This window comes from Nelusetta ayraudi, unplaced genomic scaffold, assembly GCF_046127955.1.
Source record: "Nelusetta ayraudi isolate G7.1 ecotype Tasmania unplaced genomic scaffold, CSIRO-AGI_Nayr_v1 ptg000075l, whole genome shotgun sequence".
NCBI lineage: Eukaryota > Metazoa > Chordata > Actinopteri > Tetraodontiformes > Monacanthidae > Nelusetta > Nelusetta ayraudi.
In genome coordinates this window covers 1688595-1709549 of record NW_027466125.1, presented here as the reverse complement: position 1 = coordinate 1709549, position 20955 = coordinate 1688595, and the positions used below count along the sequence as shown (strand labels likewise).

The 20955-nt window shown below is 46.8% G+C and overlaps 1 protein-coding gene across 1 annotated transcript; it reads right to left on the bottom strand.

The window, feature by feature from the left end:
• Positions 1–11628: 11628 nt before the first annotated feature.
• Positions 11629–13252, bottom strand: tmem271 (transmembrane protein 271). The gene has a single exon (XM_076043494.1). It carries the CDS (start codon positions 12845–12847, stop codon positions 12047–12049), a length of 801 nt encoding a protein of 266 aa, XP_075899609.1. The 5' UTR covers positions 12848–13252; the 3' UTR covers positions 11629–12046.
• Between the last annotated feature and the right edge of the window lie 7703 nt (positions 13253–20955).

The window sequence follows — 20955 nt, the reverse complement described above, 5'->3', positions numbered from 1 at the left end:
GGTCTTGGTCACTGTGGTTTATTTCAACGCCTCGACTGCACTGACACACTGCAAACGTTAAAACAAACGTGTCAATCATCAATAATTCACGCTCGTGCTCAGCCGGTCGTCAGCTGCTCCTTCATTTGCCTCTCGGCACGACACACGCACACAGGACGCCTCGCTGGAGTTTCTGCTGTCAAGCTTCCCCTCTGACTCAATGTAAACTGAACCGTTAAACTCACCTTCAGGTCCTGTTGCGCAGCAGCGCAGCAGGAGGGGGAGGACGAGGATCATCGTCCCTGGTCTATCCGCCCACCTCACACTTAATTGGCTGTGATGTGAGAGGGACGTCACAGTCGACGCTGCTCTCACGTCTGAGTGGGAGTCTCTCCGCCGAGCCTCGGCGGCGCTGATGATGCACTTCAGTCGCACAATCACGCAGCCCCGAGGATTTCAAAAAAAGAAAAGAAAAAAGAAGAAGAAAGAAAGGCTGGATTGGTTTTTAATGGAAATCAAGTGTTGGGACTGAATGAAGACATTTGTCAGCTTGCAGCAATGACTCGAAACGGCATAATTGTGTGTGTGTGTGTGTGTGTGTGTGTGTGTGTGTGTGTGTGTGTGTGTGTGTGTGTGTGTGTGTGTTGAGATCTACTCCAGTGAATTCCAAATTGTCTTTTCTTTTCTTTTTTTTTCCCCCCCAAAAAAATGTTGTTCAAACGGCTTCCAAACCACACCTCCTCTTCCAGCAGCGGCAGCAGCAGTGCTGGATGGTCGGAAGCTTCTTCTTCTAATTCTTCTCACTCAGGGTTGGAATCCCGAGACGTTGATCAGCTATGAAGGAAGTGAAGTCTGAGCTGCTGCCTGTGTTCCTGGCCTGGGGGGCTGTTCTCCCAAAGTCTGCATTTCCGGGAGGCGTCCTGACAGCTGACCAGGGCTGCTGCTGCTGAACAAACTCAATCTTAAACGATCGTGGACCGAAGACCAGCTCCATTCACCAAAATGTCTCTCAACGAAGCTCAAGACTTTGTTTCTTCCAGGCTCACAGATGCCATTTCATTATTTTTCTTTCTTTCTTTCTTTCTTTCTTTCTTTCGTTTCGCCGCCACCAGTCGGCACACTTAAAAGCCCATCGTGTAACATTTTATGTAAAAGGGACCTATTGGCAAGCAGGTTTGCATTGCATTTTACATTTACATGTTTTTTTTTTCTTCCCCCACTGAAACATGAAACCACTGAAAGAAAAAACGAGGCCGCTGTAAATAAATAACTGACATGCGCATGACTTGTTTACAGGAATCGTTCATATTTGAATAACGAGCCGCTCGTCTTCCGAGGAGGCAGCTCCGCCGCCGCGAGCTGCAACTTATCTGCAGCGGTGCAGAACACGGATCAGCTGTTGTGACGTCACCGCTGCTGGGAAGGGAGATGTGACAGGTCCTTTAAAAGTGACAGGTAGAATTTTATTTATTTATCTATTTGTTTATTTATTTATTTTTGATTGCCCGTCGAGCCAGAAAGCAGCCGCTGCTCTCAAGTCTTCCTGGTGGTGCGATTACTGTCTCCACTGAAGTCTGGCCAAAGCCGTGTGCGTGTGCGTGTGCGTGTGCGAGAGAGAGTGTATGATCCTCTTTCTTTAATAATAATGCCACCCAGTTCTGATTAAACCAAAGCTGCTGCGTCTTCTTCTGTAGTCGCTGCTTCCAGGTGTGAACGATGCAAAAACTTTCAGGATTCAATTCAAAGGTCTCAAAGCAGGACACATGGCGAGTCACTGCGTTACTTGTGTGACTCTGGCTCTGGTCTCCGGTGCCTGGGCTCTCTGATGTGGAGGTTGAATTTTTTTTCTTTTTTTTTTTCCTTTCCTTTTTTGTGCTTTCACGGGTTTCTCCGAGCTTCAGCTTCCTCCCACAGTGCAGAGATGCAGCAGCTCAGGTTAGCGGCCAGCTGGGACTCTGTAGGTGTGGACGTGACGCAGCTGTTGGTCTGTGACAATGATGATAGGACACCTTGCTGCCCCCCCCCCCACCACCTCTGCCCTTTGACTGTTGAAATATCAGCAGCAGCTGGCATGGATCAGCACATATAGAAAATGGATGTGTTATTTTTTATCACGTGTTGTTGTATCACTGTTCTCTGCTTTATTTATTTATTTGTCCTTTTATTTCTTGTCTGTCCCAAGAGCCAATGTGGGATGGACACATTCTGTGCCACCAGTGCTTATTATGGATCCAGCCCCATTGCTGCTTCTTCTCCTTCTTCTTCAAGATGGCTATATACATTTCAAGGAGAAACAAAATTGAAGTTTGTTTTTTTTTTAAGTACAAAGGCAGCGATGATGTGGCGCTGCAATCTGCGTTGCAGAATCCAATTGGGAATTTCCTTCTTTAGAATGATGAACGCCTCGAGAGCTTTTTAGCAATCTGGTGCCACAAAAACATTTTGTGTGCTATTTTAAACAATGAATTACTTTTTTCTGATAAACTGACAGATTGAATGTTTCTTTTTATGCTTGTGTTTGATAGTTTTTTTTATTTATTTATTTATTTATTTCTCAATATTTATTTTGGTATCCATTTATCTTTTTCATAATTTTATGCCTTTGTAAAAATAGGTGCATAATTTCCGTGTTTCTTTTTGTAAGTAGAAAAAGTAAAAAAAAAAACAATCTTCTTTATCTCAAATCTCCTCCCATCACCAATCTTCTAGTCTGACCAAGTGACTGTATCACCTGCTCTTTCCTCCTAATGGCAAAGCTCACTCCTGTGGTGCTGTGTGTGTGTGTGTGTGTGTGTGTGTGTGTGTGTGTGTGTGTGTGTGTGTGTGTGTGTGTGTGTGTGTGTGTGGCCAGAACGTGTGTGTGTGTGTGTGTGCGTCTGAGACAGTTTTCCACTCATCATTTGGAAAAACTTTGCACCAACATCAAAGACGTGGCGACCTTCTCACTCAAGGTTGCCCACAGAGCTGCTGTGCTGCTGTGAGCACTTTGGTTTTAGACTCTTTGATTGGATTGATCCTTTTGAAAATGGATCAAATAATGGATCAAATAAGTGTGTGATGTTAAAGGAGCTGCACACCGCAAAGAGCCTTGATTAGTCACCCAGCAGCCTCGTTTGTCCCCATTTATTTCATTCTTTACTGTTTGTCACTGTTCAAACACCACCAATCCAAACAAATAGGCTTCCAAAGGGAGAGTTATTATTGGAAGTTCATAGATGGAAAAGTTTTTAACACTATTGTTTCTCCACGGAGCCTTATTTTGTAAGTTATTAACTGTTTTACCACTTAGCCCTTAAAAAATGGGAGTCACGCATCGTTCGCTCTCCCCAAGTTCTGCAAAATATCGATTTAAGCCGCAGTCGGTCTCATTTCGTAGCAAAACAATAATAATGTGTAAAGAACGCTCCAATAAAAGCAACAGGGGATCCTCGCTGCTGTGATGAAAGAGGAACTATTTAAAATGACGTTCTGTTTCTCCCTTTTCGGATCAGACGCCACCGTGTGCCCGTCAAACGGCATCGTGTCCGCTTTCATCAAGCCCAGAGTGCCTTCAGTGGCAGCGTGCACCGTGCACGTCCATCTGACGGCACGTTGGTCCGCCTACTGTGAAGTCTGCTACATAACTCATGCGACATACTGTACGCTGCGCTGCACGTGCGCCGCCTGCCAATTGCTGCAGGCTTGCGGAGTAAACTGGTGGTGAGTGTTTGGATCCAAATATTGATAATCTCTACAACAATACAACGTACTGTGTTTAAACTACTGCAGTGTTGCCCATTAAGTTGGAATACATTTTTTGGGGGGTTGACTGTTTTTGTTTTTTTTAACCCTGTCTCGTGAAACCAATACCAGTACAATACAGTGACCATAATTCCAAGCAGGAAAAACAAATGAATGGAGGGCAAACAGCATGCAAATCTTTATGAAAATAAAATGGAGGTATGGGAGGTCACAACAACACTTTAAGGTCTTGAAAATTCATTCGGATTTAGCAATTTGATGATACGTCCACCTTAATTTAAGGAGAATCTTTATCGTATCAGGTCAGCGATACTGACCAAGTATTGTTCCTCCGGAGTCGCGGCTCCTCTCCCCACCAATGATGCTCCAGGAGGTGTCTGTCTGCCTGCCTGCCTGCCTGCCTGCCTGCCTGCCTGCCTGCCTGCCTGTGCCTGTCTGCCTGCTAAGTGGCAGGTGGCAATGAGCCAAAGGGGTTATTGCGAGTTTGGAAGTTGGCTCCTTCACTGCAGGCAGCTATCGATTCTTCACTGTGCGTGTGTGTGTGTGTGTGTGTGTGTGTGTGTTCTCCCTCCGCTGTTGCAGCTCCGCCACTCTCCCCCGTTCCAGGCTGCTGAGGTCGATCCAACCATCTAACCACCCTGTGTGCTCGGATCAGGGAGCCCCCTGTGGGTCGGGGGTGTCGGCTGCATAAAATTCCGATGAGCTTGACTCACTCAGCGGCGGTCAAAGTCCTTGTTGACCCGTCGTGAACACCATTTAATCACTTGCGTCCCGCCTTTTTTAAAACGGGGAACCGACTTCCTGCTTGCGTCAGGACGAGGTTGCACCAACCACTCTCTTTTGCATTATGACTCATAAGTCAGTCAGGAGACCGTAACTCAGGTGTGAAATGTGGCACTCGGGAGTCTACAATAATAAAAGAACATTTTCCCTGGAAGCGGCGCTTCTCATTAGTTGGCAGGCGGACGGAGCAAACAGATTTCAGGTGCAGGGTGTGAAGGAAAGCTGCGGTTGGAGGGGGAGGAAAAAGGTTTATTTAGCAGTTGTTCAGCGGGTTGCCACTGCGAGGTGAGTCATTTTTAATCTACTGTACACACCCGGCCGTCTCTCCGGTCCGTACGGGGACTGTTTGAAGTGTCTGCCAACGATGTCTCTGCAGAAACCGGCTGCTGGTGAAGACAAACAGCTGATAGTCGACGTCTTCGTCACCCGGCTGCTGTGTTAACTTGGGTACACACGGTTTAGCAATCGCTTGCTAATGTGATTCACACAGTATGTCCATCAGTGGATGTCATAATTTTGTGCAGCTTGACTGCAACCGACCGGCTTCCTGAACATCCTGCAGCGAGTTCTGAGGCAAACGAGGACCTAATGGATGTCGTGCGACCTTCATCCATCATCTGGAGAACAAACATCTGGAGAAGTGTCAGAGTAAGTGTGTAATTTGTCACATGAGAGGATGTTAAGTTGTTCTTTCCCCCTGTAAATTACAATTTATGCTGATATTTTAGCAGGCTAGGTTGTCATTAGCATCAGTGAGTGTCTACTTGCTGCTAATTGTTTCAATTCATTGACTTTAATAGCTATTGGAGTCCAATAGCTATTGGAGTCCAATAGCTATTAAACCTAAATGAGAACGGCAGCAGGCAACACTCATCAGCAAAGCTGTTCCATCAATGTATCAATGAAGAGGAAAAGAAAAACACCTGAAGTGAGCGTGTCGACTTTTGTGCCAACTGGTGAAAACACACCTGATGTTACTAACTGGGGCTCTTCGTGATGGTGTTGATAAACCTGTGGGGCTGCAAAAATTCATCACTTTTTTTCACTCCCGAAACACCAGCAGCGAATTAAAAATATGCATATTTATATACATATATATATATATATATATTTGGATAATTCTTGCGAAGTCCAGGTGTCTTCGTCTACATCCTCCAAACCTGTTGTTTATCTCCGTGTCTCTCCTGGGTTTTACTGACGGTGATGAGTGAACGGCAGAGAGCAGGAGGATGAGGACACAGTGACATGAAGCAGCAGCAGCAGAGAGACTGCAGCACTCAGTGTGCTGAGTCCACCAGGTGAGCCAGCAGAGTGATTTTTATCTACATTTATTCTCTTCTACACCAACCCTGTCTTCCCGCTTGACTTCCTTTACCTCGCGAACACTCTAATCTGAGCGAAGAATGGAGAAGTTATTTATTCAGTCATTCATTCATTTGACTGACAGACCTGCTGATATAAATGATCAAGGCATCAACATCATACAATACACTGTGTATAAAATGTGGCCGCTGCAGGTGTCGATGCTGAGAGAAACAGGGTTTTCCTCATGGCTGTGCATTAGAATGTCAACTCCTGAGTCATCCCTCAGTCACATTTACACGTCCTGAGCAAAACGTCTGGAGGGAAGAATAAGAATATTCACACCGCCATGCATCCACTGATTACTGAAGATCAGGACGAAAATGAAAATCAGTGCTCGCAGAGCTCACGGGGATCTTTTCTTAATTTGGCTCTTTGGCTCTTAATGGCTCTGGAGGTGGTGAGGGGAGAACCAGGGTTTTTTTGGTCTGAAGAGTCCCGCCTCCTAAGAGCCACTGGGAGCTTTTCCAGGCACAACTTCTTCTTCTGGCAGCTGCACACACACAAATGGATGTGTGTCTAATGAAAGGCTTTTAGGGGGTATTGATTTTTTTGTATATTTTTTTTTCCATAAGTACGGCGAGGAGTTCTGTCCTTGACATACATTCAGACAAGTCTGTGTGTATGATGATAATTTTATGATTTTTTTTTTTTTTTAAAGACAATAAATTAAAAGAAAGTCCTCCTTAGCAAACGAGGATGTTGAATGTCCAGCACGGAGATCGAGATAATAACGCAATTCCTTTTTAACTTTCACTCCTATCGCTTCCTCTCATTAGCGCAAATGTTAGATCCTCCGCTTTGAGCCGCCAAAAGTGGCTCAACAATGTTCAAAAGTTACTCCCGGCTGAGATAATTGTATCAATTAGCGCGGCGGACATGCTAAGAATCTCGATTCCCCTCGAGCTCCATCAGCTCCTTCAGCTCCATCAGCTCAGTACTGCTGCACCGGAACCCTGTCCACATACATCAACTGGGCCAAATATCAGCACAGTCATCGCTCAGGCACGTCACCCTCCCCCCACATTCTCTCCGACAGTTACAAACTTTGAGCAGCAAGTCAGCAATTCCTTTTTTCCCTCCCTCTCTCGTTTTACTGTGTGTGACCAGAGCCCGAGGCCGTCGTTACACTAATTCAACTGGAGGACGTGACACCGGGGAGCACGGAATGATACACTGCCCTCTATAACAACCTGACACGGCTGAGCCCTTAAAAAAAAAAAAGAAGAAGAAGAAAAAAGTGGCCCATTACTCATCATTATAGCTCGATATCATCGGCCGTGTACGACACAGATCTCACATTAACGCTGATGAGTATTTATAGATATGCAGCGACGGTTGGCAGCAGGTACTGATGCTGTGGGAACAGTCTAATACCTGGACACACACACACACACACACACACACACACACACGGGTCAGGTCTATCACATGATTTCAGTCCGTCTCTACAGTTTTGTTTTTGTTTTTTTGCAAGGAGGCTGACGCCTTTATAAATCGCTGTCTCGCATCCCTCCCCTCACCCCCACCTACACCCTCACCTCCCTGCCAGCAGGGGGCGCTATCTGTGGTTCATCACCTCCTCTATTCAGCCATCAGGCTGAGTCCTTCTCTTATTTCACCGTCTACTGGAGAAAGCATAATAAATAAAATAAAGTAGTGCCGCTGTGATACATCCAAGATTGAAAAGAAATAAATAAATGAGTCATCCTACGCTGACAGTCTTGTTTTGTTTTTTTTCTGTTGTCGTTGGTTTTTGGTGTGATGTGGAAATAGGGCGATTGCATTTGGGACGTTTGTCATGAAAATACGATTGCAAGGTTTGGGGGGGGGTGGTTGAGCAAAGTGAAGTGAAATGGCAAAGACAAAAAATTGTGTGAATGTGTAAAGAACATTTATGACTGGTCGACTGTTTAAATACAGATGTGTTTTCTAATCTTTAATCCTTTATTTAATTTGCTATGGTAAATGAATGAATGAATGTGCAGTCTTGCTTGAATTCCTCTCTGGCCAGTACCATAGAAGGTCAAAATGTGCAAACCTTTCAACTGAATAATCACACTCACTCAACAGCCTCTGATTCCAATTCAGCTCTTCACAGAGCCTCACACATAGAAATAATCCTCCACACTCTCACTGACACACTGACACAGTTAACCTTCTCCGCATGTCTTAGTTCTGCAGGAGGAAGGCGGACGCACACACACACACACACACACACACAGGGCACAATGAAAGGTGCAGGTATCAAGCCTGCAGCGTGCCTGCTGAGGTGAGAGTGTAGCCACGACACCACTGTGCCACAAAAAGATGATTTATTTGTTTGTTTTTACAATATTATCAACTTTTCAAGGGTCGCCCTTTCTGTGTTAAATTGTGTTTCTGCTGCAAAGTTTATTTAGGCAAAGATAAGAAGTGCTGGATGCTGCATATCCCCCCTCACCGGTGTTGCCGTATATTATGACTGCAGCATTATCGCTTATGCAGCCCAATTTTACTGCTACATTGTAATCTTCTGAGGGTATCGGTGGTTTTCAGGTGTTTGTTTGTTTTTTTGTTTTGTTTTTGCACAGAACACCAAATGTCCGGACAAAATTGTTACATGTTGTTGATAGGGACGTTTAGATTCCATGCTAAATTTCTCCAATAACACATGGTTCCTCGTCACTGTGTTCATGATATTAACGTTAGTTCATGTAAATACAGCAAATGTGCTGTGTGAACAGACTCAACTGCAGCAGCAGACCTGAATTTGGGATCCACTGTTGCTTACTGTAAAAGCTGTTAATCCACTAAAATCAAACTTTAAAGCTGCATAATGTCATTTTTCCACCTTCAAGCTTTCAATGAAAGTTCTAAAGGCCTCTAGCCGGCCATTCCAAGTCCATGAATGAGGGTACAAACATGGTGTAGTGTTGCTATAATAAGATGCAATGCATTTTACTTGTTTAATTTAGGCCCTAGCTTAGTTGTGTAAAAAGAAAAATGAGTTAACAGTGCTCAAAACTTATTTCCTTTCTACTGCAGTCACTGGTGTGTGTGATGTATGTCACTGGAAACCACATTTAATACAAACAACCTTAAGCAGTGAATGTGTAGAAAATGTTATTCTTGCCATTTGCATGAGTCAAAGCACGCTGGAGGATGGAAGCAGCCGTTTCATCTGAGTTATGTGATGACGTTTACGCTGTGAGTTGTGTAAACTTCCCAGTGTGGCCCTAAAGAGGCCTTAAGTTGTGATGATGTACAAAACCAGGATGCTCCGTGCAACCAGACAGTCAACAGGGCACATCTCTGCAGGCACGATCAAGAGAAATCCACAGGCAGCCGAGTAGAACAGTAGAACATAGTGTTTTCACCGCAGGGACTTTGCCTTCTTGTTTTGATTTGAGATATTAGTTTTTGTGAGAAATTTCTCTGACAAAAAAAACCAATCATTTCAAAGTATAAGCGAAAGCCGCTTTGCTTTATGTTGCCGGCTCCCTGGACGATATATCGCCTTTAGCAAGCAACTTTATATCAAAGTGCCATCAGACTAAAGGGAGGAAAAGATTCTGTGGGTTTAATGAAAAGCTGTGAGGCTAAAAACAACATCTGGAGGCCGAGCGCGGCCCGTCCTGGCCTCTTGACATGCTCGGCTCGACCTGCTGCAACGCCGCTGACCGGAGCTGCAGATTGATGAGCCGCTGCTGGCAGCCGTTTGAAACAGTCTGGGGAAGGTCTGATTTTTCCTGTTCAGGTGTTAGGCGGCAGTTTGCCATTAGCTTTGTGTCTCCTAGACTTTCTTTGAGGACCCGCGGTGATTCTCTAGTCGGCTGTCGACTCAATCTCAGGGTCGAGCTTTCACTGCTTGAGCAGAAGTTGGTCTTTCGATTATCACACATTCATCTCCACACAGAGAGCCACAACCACCACACAACGGGCTGTAGTGCAGTGTGATTGCACATTCACAAGAGTCTGTGATTCCTCCAGTGAGTCCAGAGTGACTTTTCGGTCGCAGCTGCTCCTCCGACGGCTCTAATGCAGGAGGAGGAGGAAGAGTATGTTTCACTTTGAGTTATGGTGCAGAAGTGACGACTTAACACTACCAAGATCTTTTTTTCCCCCCAGGAGCCTGTTGTTGTCTCTGGTGTTGCTCCTCTGTAAGATCAATGGCGGTGAGCTTTGAAAAGCTTTGGCTATCTTTTACAGAGACCCTTGCTGAGAGAGAGCAGATTGGTTGTTTGTATGTTTTTTTCTTACATTTTTGATGGAAAAAGCAGCACTCACTGCAGGACCTTCACCAGTCACTGCAGGACCTCCACCAGTCACTGCAGGACCTCCACCAGTCACTGCAGCACCTCCACCAGTCACTGCAGGACCTCCACCACTCACTGCAGGACCTCCACCAGTCACTGCAGGACCTCCACCAGTCACAGTTAAACCTCCACCACTCACTGCAGGACCTCCACCAGTCACTGCAGGACCTCCACCAGTCACTGCAGCACCTCCACCAGTCACTGCAGGACCTCCACCTGTCACAGTTAAACCTCCACCAGTCACAGTTAAACCTCCACCAGTCACTGCAGGACCTCCACCAGTCACTGCAGGACATCCACCAGTCACTGCAGGACATCCACCAGTCACTGCAGGACCTCCACCAGTCACCGCAGGACCTTCATCAGTCACTGCAGGACCTCCACCAGTCACAGTTAAACCTCCACCATTCACTGCAGAACCTCCACCAGTCACAGTTAAACCTCCACCATTCACTGCAGAACCTCCACCATTCACTGCAGGACCTCCACCAGCCACTGCAGGACCTCCACCAGTCATTGCAGGACCTCCACCATTCACATCCACCAGTCACTGCAGGACCTCCACCAGACATTGCAGGACCTCCACCAGTCACAGTTAAACCTCCACCAGTCACTGCAGCACCTCCACCAGTCACTGCAGGACCTCCACCAGTCACTGCAGGACCGCCACCAGTCACAGTTAAACCTCCACCAGTCACTGCAGGACCTCCACCGGTCAATGCAGGACCTCCACCGGTCAATGCAGGACCTCCACAGGTCACTCCAGGACCTCCACCATTCTCCATCTCACATTCTACCATTTCACTTTGTGAAATGGTAGAATGATCTATTTCCTATCACCACCTGTATTAATCCTTGCTACAGTCACTCTGCTCCTCCTCTGACACCCTGCACAACGTACATCCCTAGTCATGGCAATATGAACAGTTTTTTCCGGCTCAGTCTGATGGTTTAAAACTCAACTCTGTCATTTCCAGCACTTTGTTCATCATAACAAGTTTGATCAGCAATCCTGGGAATGTCAGTCGTTTGTCCTGCAGACTCAGAAAGCAGCAGGAAATAAAACCCAGTGATGCCGAGAGTGTTAGATCATCTTCGGGATGCCGGCAACACGTTTACAGCAGCAGCAGCAGCAGTCATTCGAGTGAGGAGGAGAAGGAGGTGGGGTTTAGGGATGTTTACCAGAAGATGCTGGACGGCTGCGCTCGGAAAATTATTTTTGGAAGTTTGTCTCTGACCCTTTGACTTAAGTGACACCCTCCGTGCCTTCAAAACTCAACACTTGATTTTGTCATTTGGTCTTTACCAGAACACTGACGTGTCTTGGAGAAATAACCTGAAGAGAACATGCAGAACTGTGATTGGTTGAACTCCTGCACCACAGTGAGTGACCCACAGCAACACCACAGCGTCTCACAGGATCAGGGGGTGGGGGGCTTCATTTCAGGTTAGATACACTCTTTATTCACAGGTAAAAATGTTGACAGCGAACATTCAGCACACGGTCTCTGCTTTTTTCTTCTTTTTTTTGTGTGAGTTATACTAGCAAGCTGTTGCATCTGCATGAGTCTGCCTGCCTGCCTGGCTGCACTGTCTGTCTGATCCTTCATCACTTTAATCTGCTCATTGCATCAGTCTGTAACTCTGTGATGATGTTAAAAAAAAAAAGAAAAGAACAGAAGCTACCGGGCACATGTAAGAAAATACCAGCATGAGAGGCGAACTGAGCCGCTGCCGTGTCCTCCCTGTGAAACTTACTGTTTTCTGTCAGAGCAGATGAGGAAGAAGAGGAGGAAAAGAAAGAGGAGGAGGTGGTGGTGGGATGTTTAAGCACGATTGTCACAGCGAAAGGAGTCCCGGGTGGGCGACTGCAGGAATTCCGGCTATGTGTTGCATGCCTCGGCGGGGAAGATGTCCTCATAAGCGGGCGGCAGCTCGCTGGACAGCGGGTAGGAGAAGGGGAAGCAGCGGTTGAGCTCCGGGTCCGCGGGCGAGTATCCCGGCAACTCGATGGACGGGTGTCCGCCGCGCTGCGCCTCCGCGGCGCCCGTCTCGTCAAACACGTGAAAGACGCCCAGGTTGATGTAGGACACGGGCTGCAGGTCCGCCGAGGAGGAGCAGCAGTCCCGCTCCTCGCTCACGACGATCGGCCGCCCGGCGCGCTGCCTGCGGCTGCGCCGGCTGAACTGCGCCGCCTTGTAGCGCTTGACGGCCAGCAGGTTGGCGAGCCCCAGGACGCACTCCAGCGTGCTGAGCACGGCGGAGATGACCAGGCTCCTCTGGTAGTTCCGCAGCCGCTCGCACGCCGGGCTCGCGAGCAGCGCGTGGAAGCAGTAGTGCGAGTACTTCCTCTCCGCCAGCGCGGCCGCGTCCCCGTCCACCACGGCGCCGGAGAAGGCGGTGAGGACCCCGAGCAGGAGCACCACGACCCCCAGCAGGAAGAGGTTCCTGCAGCCGGGCTTCTCCGTGCAAAAGAGCAGCGCCGAGCCCAGCAGCACCTGGCCGGTGCCCAGCAGCAGCCCGGAGTAGAACGCTCCTGCGGCGGCGCCGCCGAGCGGGAAGTGCGCCCGGACCGCGGAGCCCAGAGAGACGCATCTCAGGCCGACCGCCACCTCCCCCAGGGCGCAAACGAAGAGGAGGCTGCTGGAGAAGACGGTGCACGCTCCCTTCCCGCTCCACTTCATTATATCCCGCCTCTGGCGCGCTCGATCCCGCACGCGCTCCCCACGTCCTCATCCTCCCTCGTGCGCCCTGGAAGCGCGCTCACACCGGGGGGACATCGTCATCCGTCCGCCGGCGGTTCCTCCGACTCCTGTCGCGCATCCCCGTCGCTCCAGCCTCCGAGGATCAAGTATCAATAACTAATGGCAAGAAGAAGAAGACGAGAAAGAGGAGGGCGCACTCCTATGCCCTCATCGATAATCCGTGTACGGGACGACGATCGGCCTCGGTCCTCTTCCAATCACGCAACAATTTAAAAAAAAAAAAAAAAAAAAAAAGAAGAAAGTTTAGATTCTCCTCGTAGCCTCCTGGAGAAGAGAGAGAGAGAGAGGGAGAGAGAGAGAGAGAGAGAGTGAGAGAGAGAGAGAGAGGCGGCGAGCTGCAGTCCACCGAGTCCTCGCGCCGAATGAGCGCGTGACGCTCTGTGGCTGAGGAGGAGGAGGGGGAGGGAGAGGAGGAGGTGATGATGCTGGAGGGTCCTGGGCTCCATTGACCCACCCAGGACCCCGACGCGCGCGCGAGCGCGCGAGCACACACACACACACACACACACACACACACACACACACACACTCCCCACCGCTGTGGGTTTAATGAAGAGGACCTTTTCGACCAGTTGATGGAGACAACAAACAGAAATCATGGACTCTAAGGAACATTCATTTTTACGTCGCCTCCTCAATGGCTTCCGTGGCCCCAACCTTGAAGTCGATTAGGAGCAGCGGCTGCTGAGTCGATTCATTTAATTTGTGCTGCTGGTAAACCGCAAAGAAACGGGGATAGAAGGTGAAAATGAACTTTTTGTTTTCTTGCGGATCCCCCTCCTCCCTCCTGTGAGATCTTTGAAGGTCATTCATTATTCAAAACCAACAATTTGTCGCTATCCTGTCAAAGAAAAATGTCCAGAAAAGCTCCATCCAGATTTTAGATTGATTCAGCACCAGGTCTGCTGGACAGCGGTGCTGTCCGTGGTGCTGGAGGTTCAGCGGACTCTTCCTCTTTTCTGCCCAACTTGAACTGAAACCAAACCCCCTGACAAACTATATTCCACACTTGTTTTTTTTTTAATTCAGCACAGATCTAATGACTTGTTGTGTAGGAGGGAAGAGAACTGCAGCCTGCAGCCTCTTATTTATTTCGTACCCAAATGGTTTTAGTGTGATAGAGTTTCAGAGGGACACAAAGACACTTTGGCTAAACCACATGTCTAATGTTTGCACAATTAAATTGGTGTTAAAATAACTAAACTCCCATACTTAAATACTACACATTTTAGATTATAAATAGAATATTTTCACTGAAATGAGATTCAGTACTTGAAAATCATGGAACAGGTTGTGTTGATGCAGTTACAGCTATGAATGTTTCATACAGAGATAGACCTGGTTTTCTCCAACTTGACCCTTTACAGACTGTGAAGGTCAGTAGTTCATTGTTCTATATGACTCTTCCTTGAGTTGATGGTCAACCTAAAGTTTTTTTTTTTAAATCAAGTTCCCAAGCCCATATCGAGTTCATCCACCACAGAGAAACATCAGATTCCAATATTAACAAATTTACACTGTAGTTGTTCAGGTCTATGCAACATTAACCGCACTCTGGCAGGAAAACAAAGACGTATCAAAGTTGACTGAAAACATGAAGGAGACCAAAAAAAAAAGAGTTTCCAAAACTTGGGCCAACATCCTTCCTGGGGGAGAAGTTCAAGGATGTGTTAAAAGTGCTTCCGCACTGTGATTCTCTGGCTCGCCAGCGCAGGTTGGCGGGATTTGATCTGTTTCCAGTTCATTTACTTTGGACGCGAGAACTTTCAGAGGACACGTTTCTGATTTAATGGACCAAACATCTGATGGCTGCAGGTGAGAGAGTCGCAGCAGGGACGGGGGGCCGGCTTGCCAATCCATTCATCACAATGAACCACCTCATTGACTGTACCACATTCAGCTGCCAGCTTGTGTGTGTGTGTGTGTGTGTGTGTGTGTGTGTGTGCGTGTGTGTGTGGGCGCGTAATTGGGTCGTTTCTACTTTGCACAGGTTTGCAAGATAAGAGAAGGCGGCGGCTCTGTTGATTGTCTCTTGTGTGGACGACTGATTGGCAGCTCTGCTTGCTGCCAGAAGCTTTTCTCCAGTGCCAGGCTGGGCGGGGCCTGACGTTGGTGGGTGACCTCCACAACCTTTTGACCCGCTGGGCCAGGCAAGGCACAACTACAACACATCATCCTGTCCTGCTTCTCAGCTCTGTTGTGTTGTGTTGTGTAACGGCCACCACACTTTGCTGACCAGCGCGCCACATTGGAGCCAGTTTTCACTGTCGCTTCTCCCAGTGTGGGCGCTGTTAAAGCCTTTTGAGACTGTAACTGTGATTAAGAAGCGTATACAAATAGACTTGGAGCAAGACGGCCTTTTAAAAATGGCTCCAGCAGGACGGACGGCCGTGGCTCCAGCAGGACAGACGGCCGTGGACGGAGGCAGCAGGCACTTAAATGTCAGCTTAGAGCTAAGTGCTCGGAGTCAGTGTTTGTTTGTGTGTGTGTGTGTGTGTGTGTGTGTGTGTGTGTGTGTGTGTGTGTGTGTGTTGGTATCCATGCGTGTGTGCCCTTCGAGACGACGCTAAAGCAACTACTCTGGCGTCTGAGGTGCTACTTTATGGCAGCTGTTACAACAGGTCATCCGCTAACATCCTGTGCTCTGCTATAAATATTTATGAGTGTGAAGCAGCAGAGACTCCGCCGGCTGGGGAGGAACTCGGACAATGTTTGAAGAAATGACTGGAAAGTACACAGAATCAATGGAGAGGTGGGGACCTGTCTGGGCAGGAGAGGAACTGGAAGGGGCGCCGACGTGTCAAATGGGCAGGCCTGCGAAAGCAGTTGGACAAAAGAGGAGAAGTAGTTGTTTTTTTATTCCATCAATTTGTCACATATTCCCTGTGTTGGAAGCTTGCAGTCTCAGCCTCAGTCGCCCCTCCTCAGTGTTGTGGGGATGACTCCATAAAAGTAATTCAACTACTGATTACTGATTGCTCCTTCAAAAAGTAATCTAATTACTTCTTTAACCATTTTGTTTCTTAAGTAATCAATTACTTATTACTTAAGTTTAAAGAAGATAAAGTAACAGTCGCTCAGTGCTTCGGAATGAACTTTACTAAAGTGCAAATTTTGCAATTCCAAATATTTTTTGCCGCCGCCGCCATGTTTGTTTTGGTGCGTCTGCGATATTGTTGTTTTTGGTTGTTTTTCTAAATTTCAGACATTGTGCGGATTTTAGCTTGAAAAATATTTCAGACATAAAGTTATGGAATCGTTACTTGATAAAGTAATTATGATCTAATTACCAGTTTTGCCGCAGCAATCCTGTTACATTACTACGTTTTTTTTTTTTTTAAAGGACGTTAATTACAGTAGTGGATTACTTAGTAATAGATTACTCGCCAACACTGCGCCCCCTCAACCTCACTGAGTGAGTGGGTGACTCATTTTACTTCTTCTGAGTTTTTCTTTTTCTTTTTTTCCTAACTACAGTTTGCAAGCATCAATAAGTCGACCTCATGCAAGCAGATCTGGCGGAATATCATCCACGGCAGCGAGGAGCCGCCGGGCCTGTTTTTCCTGCAGGGGAGAAGAGAAGAAAAAGAAGAAGTTTGGGTCGGCTGACTGACACGTCGGCTGTCATCAGAGGGTAAAATCAACTGTTATTGAGCTCTGGGGTTAATGTGCTGCCTCTGAGTGGTTGGTGGTGGGTGGGGTGTGAAGGGGGAAGGGGGTCGTCAGGATGAGCTGCTATTAATATACAAGATTAAGTAATTAACATACCAAAATTCTACAATAAAATCCCAAATTTCTTCGAACTTTGCTTCTATTTACAGACCAAATTGTCCTGTTATGAACAAGCACTCACTAAGTGCTTCCAGCACTTACAGGTAGAATAGATGCTTACCAGTAAAACCATAGCAGTATGAATAAAACTTTGTAAATAATTTAGAAATAATCTATGCTCTAAATAGCACTTATTCTCTATGCTATTTCAGACATTGATTTTTTTTTCAGTGCGCTATATATATTAGCTTTATATCAGCAACATTTATTGCACTGGAACATCCTCACGGAACACTGTTGCTATTCTTACCAGCCGCAGCAGCAGCAGCATCTTTTTTTTTCACTGTAAGCAGATCAATCTATGTCCATCCCATAATCTAAAGGGAGTAATCAATACGCCGTTTAACCCCCCCCCCCGGCGTAATTGCTTTGTGCTGTACTACCAGGCTTAATCACTCAAGCGTAATTTTTCACTTTTACACGCAGACTTTTAATCAAAGAACTTTTTGAATGTTATATTTTTCATGTGCTGATATTAAAAAGGCATGAAGAGCCATTAATCCAGGAAATAGCCTTAAAATAAATAAAAACTCTAAACAACCCCAAGATGAGCAGCGAGGTTGTACGATCATCTAACAACCCACTCTGTTCTTAAAAATAAATAAATCAATAAATCATGTGTATTATGTATCACCGTTCAGCTATTCACTGGCTGGGCTGCAGACAGTAGGTGGAGATGCTTGATGAATGCATCACATCCTCCAGGACGGGTGGGATCGCCCAGCTTCTTCTTTAAGATGAAGACGGCTGTTTGTTTTTCCACAGATGTTTCTTTGCTACATTCAAACTTTTTTTGTCTCCATTTCCGTCGTAGAGCAGTAATCGTGATGATGATGATGATGATGATGATGATGATGATGATGATGATGATATATGGACGATGACAGGGCTGTGTGTCAGAATGACAGTGATTTATTTGTAGGACAGAAGGAGGTGTGACCGTGCTGATCATCTTCGTCAGGGCGAAGAAATAAATAATACAGACCTCGAGGTTTCTGTTTTAGAAATGTTTGGAAGGTTGTTTTTTCAGATGCCTGTCTGCCTGTCTGCCTGTCTAGCTGTCTGTCTCTCTAGCTGTCTGTCTGTCTGTCTAGCTGCCTGACTGCCTGTCTGTTTAGCTGCCTGTCTGTTTAGCTGCCTGTCTGTCTGTCTGTCTGTCTGCCTGACTGTCTGTCTGTCTGTCTGCCTGACTGCCTGTCTGTTTAGCTGCCTGTCTGTCTGTCTGTCTGCCTGACTGTCTGTCTGTCTGTCTGTCTAGCTGCCTGTCTGTTTAGCTGCCTGACTGTCTGTCTGTCTGTCTAGCTGCCTGTCTGTCTGCCTGTCTGTCTGTCTAGCTACCTGACTGCCTGTCTGTTTAGCTGCCTGTCTGTCTGTCTGTCTAGCTGCCTGTCTGTCTGCCTGTCTGTCTGTCTAGCTGCCTGACTGCCTGTCTGTTTAGCTGCCTGTCTGTCTGTCTGCCTGACTGTCTGTCTAGCTGCCTGTCTGCCTGTCTGTTTAGCTGCCTGCCTGCCTGTCTGTCTGTCTGTCTGTCTGCCTGTCTGTCTGTCTAGCTGACTGTCTGTCTGTCTGCCTGTCTGTCTCTATCTATCTATCTATCTATCTATCTATCTATCTATCTATCTATCTACCCCCCCGGCCCCCCCGCCCCCCACACACACACACTCACACACATACACAGACTCGTCACACTTCGGTGTTTCTGAAAAGACTTTCACGTTTTAACCCCAGGACTTTGTTCCGTTAAGAATCATCACCAGCGTTGGCAACCTTCGGGGGGAAAGTGACTTAAATGTCACACAGGTTGGATCCTCTCTATGAGCAGCCTCCTTTTTTTTCTTTTTTTTTTTTTAAATCTGACTCTGCACCGCCTGTCTTCTTCTGTTGAATAAAGAGGACAGAGCTGCAAATGCAAATAAATGTAGCGCGTGGCTGTTTTATCAAAGCTCTATTTCAATGAAAACACACAAACGTGACTGCCTGTGAGATAAGCTGCAGGATCCCACCAGAGGATGAACTGCCTTTTTCTTCTTCTTTTTCTCCTACTTCTTCCTCTCATCCTTTTTCTTCTTCTTTCACCATTCATGAGAAGCAGATGTCCCCCCTCCCAAAAAAAAAAAAAAAAAAAAAAAACTGAGCTGGAATCCATCCAACATCTCCTCGCTGACACACAGGTTCTGCTGCTGTCAGTGGCTACTGTACACACACACACACACACACACACACACACACACACTCCAGATGACTCCTGCTTTCTTTGCCTCCCCCACACTCAGACTGGCCCAGACTGCAGAGGGGAACCTGGGATGTTTCTCTGTGTGTGACACTCGCTGTAACCAGCAGGGGGGCGCTCTCCTCCAAACGGTGCACAAAGTGATGCTGCAGCGACCCCACCCTCCCTCCCCCTCCGCCAGAGAGACAGAAAATTCATATTCACTTGGCAGCCAGAATCTGTGGTTCAGCATCTGTTTCACCCTGGAACAGACTGACTTTGGCATTAACGGACAAACTGAATGGAAGTAATTTTTTCATTATCATTATTTGCGACCAAACGCATCTAGCAGCCTTTCTTTCTTTTTCTTTAAGCATTAAGTTATTTTCCATTAAACATGTATTTTTGTTACAGTTTACTTTAACTATCAGTGTGCACATAAGCAAAGAATAGCTGCAAAAGTAAAATAGTTACAATTACAGGAGAAACAAATGAGAACAAAAAAATGGCCCATCCCTGCTTCTCTCACCTTCCTCCCTCAATCCTTCTCTCCCGTCCTCCGTCCCAACCCACCATTTGTAACAAATCTTCCCATAAGTCCCAGTCATCATAAAGTTGATAGTCAACAACAAAACATTGCAAAAGCATTACAAAAAATAACAATACAACTGAATAAAATGAAATGTGAATAACAGGAAAGAAACAGACAGGAAGTAAAAGAAAATAGAAATGAGTAGGAACAAACTAAGTATGTAACTAATAATGATACGAAAAAGAGGGAAAAGAAGAAGATGTGTATTCCAACGATCCAGTCAATAATATCTGTAGAGCCTCATAATAAACAGAATATATAAAAAAGGTTGGTCCAACCTTTGAGAGCACATCCGATTTTCTCTCGTTTCAAGAAATAAACAGTATCTCTAATCCACTGACGACCTTTTCTCCCCCGGCTCTTCAATATCAGAGTCCCCCGTCCCCCCCCCTCCCCCCGTCCCCCTCCCCAACCCCTCTTATCTGTGTCACCACTGCAGATGACGTGCGCTCTGCTGCTGCTGCTGCTGCTGCTGCTGCTGATTGCGGCGTCTCCTCCATCCACACTGGGGAGGAAAAGCGGACAAAAGCAAAAAGGCCGTCCTGCTCTCATGTGGAGCATTTAGCCCCGGCAGTTAATTACACACTTTGCTGGCGAAAAAGCAAGCAGCAGCAGCAGCAGCAGCAGCAGCAGCAGCAGCAGCAGCAGCGGCGGCCGCGGCTCAGTAGGAAACCCGCGGCCGCGGGATTGTGTTGGGATGTCGCAGGCAGAAGAAGTAGAAACAGCTGCGTCTGCCGGTTGGAGAGTCATTAGTCCGTTTCCTCGCCGAGAGACGTGAGGCTGCGAGTGTCAATACAGGCGACGTGACGTGACGCTCGCACGGCCACTTCTCTCCTGGCAGCAGCAGCAGCAGCAGCAGCAGCAGCACTCTCTGCTCTGCCACTGGAGAGGCTGCTTGTTTAGAGCAGCTGATACAGATCTGGATGAAGGGGGAGGAGGAGGAGGCCTGGAAGTTCCAGGTGTTGCACTGTACCCACCCTCCTCCTACCGCCAGTACTGTAAGCTACTTTTTTTTTTTTTTACTTAGGGTCCCAAATCTGCGGCAGCAATTACACCATCAGCTGATTGCAACGGCTTAGCAGCAGGATTTGTGGGACAGCAGATTTTATACTGCACGTAACTGTGCGATTCAAGATGCATGACACAGCAAAATTAAATTAAGTCTTTAAAAATTTAATTTAAACTTTGAAAGGTCTCATTAAGCAAAGAAAAAAAAATCTGAAGTGAAGCGCGAAACGTCCTTTGTCCTTTTACCCTCTTGGCTTTACGTAAATCATGGCGCTCTGGAAGGCTGCCCTTTATGATGTCACTCAGAGCAAAGTTAGTGACCAGTGTTGTTGGGATTACTCCATAAAAGTAATCCAACTACTGATTACCCCTTTAAAAGTAATCTGA

What these genes read in the sequence shown, in the direction of transcription:
- tmem271 (XM_076043494.1), bottom strand. Translation starts at nt 12,847, where the DNA reads ATGAAGTGGAGCGGGAAGGGAGCGTGCACCGTCTTCTCCAGCAGCCTC.